The following is a 10184-nucleotide window of genomic DNA, read 5'->3' as shown; positions in this document are numbered from 1 at the left end:
GAATGTTACTTGGTCCAGCTGGTTGACCAAGGACTTTCACAGTAAAAAGAAAAGAAAAACTCACCTAAGCAGTTAAAGTTTCAGAAGACACTCGCATAGGTGAAACTCACCATTTATTTAGGTGTCAAATATAAAACTCACTGGTAATTACACTAAGAAATATTGAACATCATCAAAAATAAGTTAATGAGTACGTAAAAAAATTAACTCAGGGAGAAAGCTAGAATGCTAAGCGGGATTACTGGGTGATAATATCCTATAAGAACAGTCTGCTTAAAAAAGGTCTGGACTATATATGACATCTTTCTCATTTAGATTTTTTTTAGCTGAAATAATAGAAGTAGTCTGTTCAGGGATATAAGAACCACAACAAAACACTTAAATTCCGACGAAATTCACTTTGAGAGTTAACTCTTATACAGCTTGCTTCCCTCTTCATGTACATCTCGATCATTTCACTAAAACTTTTAAAAAACAGAAACAAAAGATAATTGAGGCAGTTCAATAACTTCCTGTCACAAACTCGTATCTCTCACTCAAATGAAATCTTTCATTTAAAGACATAAAGCTGGCGGGTGGGGGGATGTGCTGGGTGTGTGGGATAGAAATACCTTAAAACTGGATTGTGACGATCATTGTACAACTATAAATGTAATAAATTCATCAAGTAATTAAAAAAAGAAATAAAGGCATGACAATTCTTTTACTTCTAAAGGTCACATAAGATCTAAAAATAACATCAGCTCACTAATTGCTTAACAGGTACATCCAAATGATTTAAAAGAATGAAGATCTTTATGCACTGACACAAACCAAATACTAAGCCATATGAAGTGAAGATATAGGAGTGTATACAGCACACTACCATTTGTAAAATAAAAAGGGGGTTGGGGAGGAGAGCACAAACATATTTGCTTGTGTATAAACAGAGTATCTCTGAAAGGACACATAAGAAATTGGTAACACTTGGATGACTGGGGGGTGGGGGTAAAACCCAGGACTTTTTGCCCGTTTATATTTTACATTTTGAATTACGGAGAATCTGAATGAACTTACTAAAAAATAAAATTGGAAATATAAAAACATAATGCTCCTTTCTTCCATCTTCATCAAGTGTGATTTCTTTTCTTTGACTGCTTATATATTCTGCCTTATTAGTTATTATGTCCCCCAAAGTTCCTTGAGGGTAGAAACACAACAGTGTAGTTCATCTTTGGATTCACTGCAGTTTCTGGCCCATTTGTTGAGCACTTGAACCAGGCATTTAATATGTTTCCACTTATATTTAATTCCCACATTTGTATGAGACAGATACTATACACTTACAACCAAGGAACCTCAGGTATGGAGAAGAAACTTGCCCAAGCTTCCACAGCTAGGAAGTTAAAGCTTAAAAATGAATAGCTGTCATTAACTGAATCCCCAAGGAAGTCCTATAATTCTCTCTCAATCCTACAAAGTAGCTGGTATTATTCTAATTTAACAGATAAGGAAACTAAGGCTGAGAGGGGTCCAGACCTCCGGTAAGTCCCAAAATTCCTTGAGTGTAGGCACAAAATAGCAGAGGCCTAGCAGGATTCAAACCCAGGCCTGTGATTCCAAACCCAATACTCTTTCCATTAACTACATTCTCTGTCACAGTAAGTGCTAACAAATTGTGTCACAAGTGATAATGCAAAAATGAGTATACAGGAGTAAGATTCTTTCATTTTTTTCCATTCCCTATCTACTATATCCTTAAATTCAGATTTGGGCTCTAACTCAATAAAGGAGAGGTCACTGGAAGTGACACTATACACAAGAAAGATATGCTTACAAGATTAGGTCTCAGGGTGGCTATAAACAAGTCTATTTAACTACACCTGGTAAGATATTTATAGAATAAATGAAATTATAAATTTCAGTGATACATTTTAAGCATTAGATTACAAGTAAATCATTTTTTTCTACTGTGTAAAAAAGGTAGAAAGATTTTTCAAATGAAGTAAAGTGGGGGATATATATTTGGTTTTACTATTACCAAAACAAAATTCAATATCTAAGATTGAAAGACAAAATAAAGCTACTTCTCTATGAAGAAACATTTTCTATTAATCAGATCTAATCAATAATATAAATTTCAGAAAGGAGAAAAAGGAAGGTGCTATTTTATGAATCAGGTTTCTAAGTTTCCTTAGGTCCTTATGCGGCGGAAAAAAAATTCAAAAGGGGTAACACTGAAATTTTAAATTTCATAAGAAGTGTCCCTTTAACATTTTTCAATCTGTGTCAGACTCAATGCTTTTCTAAATATGTCCATTAAAAAGAAAGAAAAAAGGTTTAAGCAGATTTAACTGTAATTTTTGCTAGCCCCTGGAAGGGAACAAAAGTACAACTTAGTACCAAGCTACAAATGAATATTCAAATATTAAAGAATACACAAGTTTGAATCTAACCTGAGATTGCTAAGAATTACAGATTATGAATTTATAAATAAAATTTAAAAGATCTTTTGGATAAGACTGAAGAAAAAAGCCCATCGGAAAACATTTTTTAAAACTTTCACAAAATCAGAGTCATTGTCTCTCTAAAGGGAAAAAAATTCTTCCCAAGTTATGCGGATTTGCAGAAAAATTCTTAAGGAAAACCAGTAATCTACAGTATCATCAATCCTATAATTTCCTCAGTGTTTGGAAATAAAACATCTTTCCAATCCTATGGGAAAACTCTTTATTATATCTTCTTAATCAAGTTTCTTGGCAATGACAAAATGTTAATGTGGTTTTTTAAAGACTTGCAATACAGCAAGGCAGGTTTTGCAAAAGTGACTTGGATAGAGAAAATCAGAAGACAGTGCTTCTACTAACAATATTTATTCCTAACAAGAAACCTTGTATCAATCACAATTCTATCACACTGTGACAGATATTTTGAAAACAAATCCGAGCTCGTCTTTTGTACCACCTAAAATAACCATTTTGGCTTTACTTTCAAATTAGGAAATGAGTGTAAAAGATTTCAATAGCTGGCGACGAAAAGCATCTTTTATACTTAACTTTAAGAAGGCAGAAATGAAGCAAGCTAAGGCTAGCACGAAATTCTAACTTCTCAAGAAGGGAAGTAAGACAAACTTAAATAGGTCATATCTCTGGTCCTTTAAAAATTGTCTTTTAATCTTTGATGTGTCAATGACTTTTCTGCTGTCCCTTTTCCCTAACAGGCAAAGAAAAAATAAATCTTGTGGTTTAAATTATTGTCGGTCTGAGGCTGGGGTTACCTAGTACAGGAGACAGATAATGGATACTTTTAGATACCTATTTTTAGAATTAGTATTAACCAATCTCTTATTTGCGTGAGAAACACGGTAGGGGTTCGAGGGTAGATCTTGAAGACCCAACGCCAAAGGCACGTCAGGCCAAAAAAAAAAAAAAAAAAGTGATGTAAAACAAAAGTACATCGCCTAATATTCGTTTCAACGAAGTGTTTCAGAATGATAGCTCTCAAGTGAGCATTAACCTTATTGAAAAGGGTTAAAACCGAAACTTGTTCTCAAACATCAGCTTCCCTTTTACAAGATCCCAACAGTTTTTAAAAAGTTATTACAAATATGTTTTTCTTAGCACCCCCTTCCTCCCCCAAAGAATGCATTTCCATGACTACTAACTTAAAAAAAAAAAAAAGAGGGTGAGCAAAGAGTCAAAAATTATCTTAAAAAGCGCGAGTTCTCATCGCCTCATCTAAGCAGAAAAGCACAGAAAACAGCATTTTCCCAGTGGGGTGGGAGCCGAGGGAAAAGGCGTGAATAAAATACAGTACGAGAGGAAACCTTGGGTTTCGAACTTTATTGCACAAAGAGAGTGGAGAGGAGAGTAGGTCAGACGCAGCAGCGCTTCCCCTCGCGAAGCGGGCATGGCAGACACGGAGGCGACCAGGAAGGCAGGCACCTTCACCTCCTCTGCCCTCAACTGTCGCCTTCTTCCTCCTCCACCCCCCGCGGGCACCCCGGCGCGCTGCCCCGGCGGACAGCGGGCCGGGTCAGGCTGGGCCGGGGGCGAGGCGGGCGGCGGGGGCCGGCGAGCGGCGCGGTGGGCATTGCCGGGCCGGGCCGGGCCCGCGGGCGGCCTCCCCCGGGGCGACTCCGGGCTCCGGGCTCCCGGCTCCGCGCCCGGCCCGGCGGCGGCGGCGGCGGCGGCGGGAACGCGGGCGCCAGCTTTCCGCGGCCGGCCGCCCGCACACACCCCCGGCCGCCGGCTCCCACCCCGCCCGCCGCCCCCCGCCATGAGCGCCGCCGCTGGCTGCAGGCAGAGTCGCTGCCGCCCCGGCCGCCGCTGGCTCCAGTCCGCCGCCATTATTCTTTGTTCGCTGCGAGCGGCGGCGATGGTGTGGGGCTCGGGCGGAGGCTCCATCTTTACCGCGGCCCCTCCTGCGAGGGGAAGGCCCCGAGCGCGGGTGTCCGGCGCCTCCCCGTCCCCCCTCCGTCCCCCCGGCTCTCTCCGGCTCCTGCCTCCTCCTCCTGCTCCTCTTACCGGTGGTACAAGCTCCTCCGTCACTGCTTTCGTTCGCGGCCCGGATCTCGCTGGAGTTTTATTCTCTCCCCCACGTAACACACCGCGTCAAACTACACCTCCGCCGCGTCACTCACCAACACTCCGCTTCTCCCAGCCGCCCGGGCCACAGGCAGCAGCAGCCGCCGCCGACTGAGGACTCGCAGCCAGGGAGCCAGCCAGCGCCGCCCAGTGCCGAGTGCGCAGCGGCCGCGCACGGAAACAGCCGAGCTCGGCCCGGTGGAGCTCGAGCGGCCCCGCCCTCCGCTCTGGAGGCGGAACTTGCCGAAGACCTTCGGGTTCCCTCGGGCGCGGCGGAGGGGTTCCGCGGGATGAGGGAAGGAGAAGGTGGGCTGGGGCGGGCGGCAGGGTGGGGAGGAGTGGTCTACGTCTCCTCGCTGGGTATAGACGGATAAAACCGGCTGCGGAAATTTGCAGGAAGAAGTTGGGCTTGTGTGTGGCCGGGTGGGGAATTCCCGAGGGGTGTCGACGGCTTGTTGGAAACCCCCGCGCCGGCTGCCTTTCGGCGGTAAGCGGCGGGTTCTAGGGCGGCTACGGCGAGCCGGGTCTGGGCTTCGGAGCACCGCCGGCTCGGGGACTTTCAGACGCTGCCGGGACGAGGGTGACGCAGCTCCGGGTCCGCAGTCCTGCGAGGCGGGGAGGAAGGCTGCTGCGGCTCTGCGGTCGCCCCTGACCCCTGGGGCCTCGGCCGGGCGATGGGCCTCAAGGCCGCGGCGCTGACCCGGTCCTGCCCACGGGCGTCGTGGGTCCTGGTGGGGAGGGTTTTCCCTCTCTGTGGGCAGGCTGGCTGGCTCTGCTCTGAGAATCCAGTGAGAAACCTGGCGGCCGCCAGTGGGGCTATTCTGTTTCGGGGGGCAGAAGCTCTGGGACTTCGCGCGCCTGGCGGGGTTTAGCGCGGCAGCGAGGGTGGCCAGGCCCGTCGGTCACATCTTTGGCCTCCTAGCTATGACCTGCTCTGACCGAGGTTGCTCTTTAACACTCTCGGAATGTCTTCCCTTCCTCCCCGCCCCGCCCCGCACCATCCCGTGTCGCTGTCTTTTCACAACCCGTTTTCTCCGGCGCTGGTTTGCACCCGCTGCACCCTTTTCTTCGCCACCTACTCCCTCTCTAAACCGGCAGCGTGACTTCCGTTGCCGTTGCCTCGAAGCTACTGAAACTGCTCTCGCAGAGGTCACCCGAGACCATGATACTGACTTTCCATTATCCTTTTTTTTATTGAAACCGGCAGTTCTCTCCCCGGGGTTTCATGTCTGTTATAGCTCTTTCTGGCTCTTAAAGCAAACATCTTTCAGGAAGCAAGAGAGTATCCAAATCTAGGCCCCGCCCCGTACTGACTTCCTGTGAGAGTTCCCTAGCCTGGTACTCTAGAGCCCCTCCTGCACTCTCTTTGGGCTGAAGAATACTCCCCTTTCCTTGCGTTATTGTCAACCTTTCCTTCTCTATTGGCATTTCTGTCTAGTACTTGAACGAGGCTAAGTCTCTCATTTCTTTAAGATACCTCTCCTTAACTCCCTCTCCACACGCAATTGTCTCTTATCCCATGGGCGTTCTCTCATGTCCCACTCCTCTCCAGTCTAGCTTCTGTTGTTACCACACCCTTGAAGCAGCTCTGAATTTTCCCAGACAAGCGTCAGTCATCATCTTCAAGACCTCATTCTGGCATTTTTATACGATTGCCCATTCTCTCCTCCAAATGTGCTCTTCCCTCCACTCTTATAGTTTTTCCTTTTACCTCTTTTTTTTTTTTTTTTTTTTTTTTTTTAAACAGACAGCCTCTCCTTTAGCCACCTCCTCAATACGGCAATCCTGCTAAGCTGAGCACTCTTCTTGAGACCCACCATACGCACTTTCCTAGAGATCTCATCCTTTTCCAGTATCTTCAAATGCCCTCTGCCAAAAACTGTCCAACTCATACTCAAGCTGAGATCTTGCTCTTGAGCTGTAGATTCATGTTTCTAACTGCCTTTGCTACACTTTGATCTGGGTGACTGGGGCATGTCAGACTCAACCTGTATATCATATTCCTTCCAAACTCTCCTTCCATAGCCTTTGGATCAGTAAAGGGTATCCTATCCATCTACTCTCTTCAGAAACCTAAGAGGAGTTCCCATCGTGGTGCAGTGGTTAACGAATCCGACTAGGAACCATGAGGTTGCGGGTTCCATCCCTGGCCTTGCTCAGTGGGTTAAGGATCCGGCGTTGCCATGAGCTGTGGTGTAGATCGCAGACGCGGCTTGGATCCTGCGTTGCTGTGGCTCTGGCGTAGGCCGGTGGCTCCAATTAGACCCCTAGCCTGGGACTCTCCATATGCCGAGAGAGTGGCCCTAGAAAAGCCAAAAAAAAAAAAAAGCAAAAAACCTAAGATACCTCTGACACACATCAGAATCATTTAGACCACCTTAAAAAAATTCGATTTGTGGCTTCTCTCCATTCTTATGACCACTTTTTCGTTGCACTCAAGTCTAAGCTAAGCTACCTTTATCTCTTGCTTGGTCTTTGTAGGACCACCCAGGTCCTACAAAATTGCTCTTGGCTTATTCTAATCTATTTGCCGTACTGTAGCCAAAGCAGTATTATTAAACAGATACAGATCTGGCCAAGTCACTACCCTGCTTGATTCCCTCCAGTAACTTCCTTTTGCTCACTGAACACAATCTTAAATCCTTATCCTGGAGACCAGGCCCTCCATTATCTTTTCAGCCTCCTAGCTCTCTGTACTCCAGTCATATTAGTCTTTTTTAGTTTTTCCAGACTCTTCTCTCTTCTTCCCTACTGTAGGCACTCACCTCAAAATATTTATACATGCTATTCTAGTTCCCTTGGGATTCTTTTCTGTCACCCATTCCTCCTATCTAACTGTAACAACACTTTCTTTTCCGATTCATCATACTTGTAATTATTTGTTTAATGTCCATGTAAGGTCTGTGCAGGTTGGGACCGTGTCTGTCTTGTTCACCACCAGTATTTCTCCTCCCCTCTCATCCCTAGTATAATGTCTAGAATGTAGGGGTGCTTGTTAAATATTTGTTGAACAAGTAATGAATATCTGTGTGGTCCCAGGCAACATTTCTTAATATTTTTGGGGTTCAAATCTTGGTTTGGCTACTTGGTAGCTGTGTGACTTTGGGCATATTCTTCACTCTTGTGCCTCAGTTTTCCCATCTGTGAAAAGAAGGTTAATAGCACCTACATCATAGTGTTATTGTGGTAATTAAATGAGATCATTCATGGAAAGTGTACTTGGCACAATGTTGGACATGTAATAAGTGTTAATTAAGATGTTGCCTATTTCTAGCTTTATTTATGTATCTCACCCTTGCATCAAATACATTTTCAAAATTGAGCTTATCATCTTCCTGCTCTTGTTCTCACTCTAACCCTATACATGATACCAAAATATTGGAATTATTTACTCATAACCTAACTTATTGCCACATATGGTAATTTTTTTATTTTAAAATTTCCTTATATTCTTCCTTTTTATTCACACTGACCTTCATTTAGGCCGTACCTCTTCATGTCTTAGTTACTTTGCTAACTTCCTAGGTGCTTTCTGACTGCAGGCCTACTTCCCCTAATCACTCGTGCCCTACTGACAGACTAGTGGGCCTCAGACAGTTTTTAAATCATGTATTCTCCTGACTTCTGCTCTTCTGGCCTCTGTCCTCACCTTTATTCATTCACCTATTCATTCAATCATCCAGTCATTCAAGGGCAGGTTATTTTACTATACTCTTTGGATATACTTGAGGTTTGGAATTGTAGTCTCCTAATTTCGTGAATTTGCTCTGAAATCTTCATAAACCATAGAGATGAACTAGAAGCGTCCAGCTTTAGCATTCGTCCTTATCTCTGGGACTTGGAAGCTATTCCCATTTTTGACTCAATTTTTCAATTGGAAAATGTGGCTGATATTGGGGAGATGAAAGTAGAGACAAGCACATGGATACTAGTTAACATAGTATAAGGTAGACAAGATAGATAAGTGCCTTGAGAGAGGTCCAAAAAAGGGGGACAGTCTCATGATTATGAAAGGCTTCAAGGAGAAAGTGGTATCTGAGAGCTTTTTTCTAACCACGGCTTCCTTTTCCTGTTATTTTTCTCTCTTGCTTCCTCTGTTGAACCTAATTTTCACCCTCACTGTGTACTCTAGTTCTATGAACCCTGCCTATTCTAGTTCATCACCTTGCATGACTTCATTTGTTTTTCTACCTAACCCCAAGGCCATCGTGACCTATTTTACTTATTCTAAAAATACCTATTGAGCACCTACTTTGTGCCCTGTACTACAAAACTGGAGCCATAGCAGCAAATAAACATTGTTTCTGCTCTCAAAAGTACTAGAATAAAATCCTCAACTCCTCCTCTTTCTGACATTTCTCTGTTTTGTTTACCCCTTTGTGCTCTCATCCAGTCCCGTGATTGTAAATACAGTGCCCACGCTGACAACTCTCAAAATTATATCTTCTTCCCAAATCACTTGCCCAAACTCCAAACTCATTTAAACTGCTATCTACCCACACCTCCATTTGGATATTGTCCTATACTTGGTTCTCCCAGAAAGCAGAATCTGAGGCAAAGACTGCTGTGCTCTTATCTTATTAGGCAGTGCAATCCTAGAGAGATGAGTGTAGGGCAAAGAAATGAGCCAGGAGGGGAGGTCTAGATTCAGTTAGTGGATGCTAACACTACCCTTCTCTGCAACATGCACATACTTTGATCTTGTGTGGGCACCGAACAGACCTGCGTTGTGATGTGTGACCTGAGCTAAGCAAAGCACTACTGGGCAAAGCACTACTGGGGGTGGTTACTGCCTGAGGTTGATTGGCCATGGCAACAGGGACAAAATAAGTGGTGAAAGGTCCCACAGGTAAGGAGGCCAAGCGGATTCTAGGTGCTATAGACATGGCTAATAGCCACCTCAAACTCAGAATGTCCAAGTCTGGACTGATTCCCCCTCACACCTTCACCTTTAGCCTTTCCCATATTAATTGCTAAGGTTGAAAAATTTGGCAGGATTTTAGTACTTTCCTTTCTCTCACATTCCACATCTGTTCCTGTAGGAAATTTTACTGGCTGTACCTTCAAAATAGACCCCTAGACTGACTACTTACTGCCTCCACTGCAAAGGAGCTGGGTCTGCAATATCTTCATCTCCTACCTGGAATACCGCAATTGCTTCTTAAGAAGTTCCTCTACTTCTTCTGTTGCCATACACCAGCCACGGTTCTGCCTTAGCACCCTGGGGCTGTTTCAGTGCTTAAAATTCTCTTTTTCTTGTTATCAAGAGAGCTAACTCCCTCACCTCACTCAAGTCTTTGCTGAAATGTCACTTTCTCACTGAGGCCTGGACCAAAACAACTTAAAATTTCAACTTGATACCCACTTACCCCTTCCCCGGCCCTTTATGGCACTATTGCCTTCAAATATGCTGTATACCTGTTTTACTTCTTTTTAAAGTTTACTCTTGTCTGTCTCCCCTGCTAAAGTACATGTGCTGAAAAGCAATGTCTTTGTCTTGTTCATTGATGTATCTTAAACACTTGGAAGCATACCCTAACATGTAATAGGTGCTCAGTATATGTTGAATGAATTTCCAACTCACATGTCTTCTAGTGGTTCATACTGCTCAGATTTATT

General features: G+C 44.4%; 2 protein-coding genes across 9 annotated transcripts in view; one reads left to right on the top strand and one right to left on the bottom strand.

Moving 5' to 3' along the window:
- Nucleotides 1-4731, bottom strand: part of CREB1 (cAMP responsive element binding protein 1) — a 67834-nt gene extending 63103 nt beyond the window's left edge. For 4 of the 8 annotated variants that reach the window (XR_014828814.1, XR_014828815.1, XM_021075304.2 and 1 more), the window contains exon 1: nucleotides 4622-4724. The gene's annotated coding sequence lies outside the window, so the exon portion shown is untranslated. 8 annotated transcript variants of the gene reach the window in all.
- The window catches only part of LOC102167165 (uncharacterized), a 143121-nt gene continuing 137194 nt past the window's right edge, over nucleotides 4258-10184 (top strand). The window contains exons 1-2 of the mRNA XM_021074736.2: nucleotides 4258-4456; nucleotides 4518-4871. Of these exons, the coding sequence (XP_020930395.1) occupies nucleotides 4258-4456; nucleotides 4518-4871 (553 nt within the window). The remainder of the gene's footprint in view (nucleotides 4457-4517; nucleotides 4872-10184) is intronic.

This window comes from Sus scrofa, chromosome 15, assembly GCF_054392235.1.
Source record: "Sus scrofa isolate SSC_HxYL_T2T_F1_AM1 chromosome 15, Sscrofa_HxYL_maternal_Yorkshire_Landrace_v2.0, whole genome shotgun sequence".
In the NCBI taxonomy this organism is placed as follows: Eukaryota; Metazoa; Chordata; class Mammalia; order Artiodactyla; family Suidae; genus Sus; species Sus scrofa.
The sequence above is the reverse complement of the archived record's forward strand: the minus strand, read 5'-3'. Positions and strand labels throughout refer to the sequence as shown.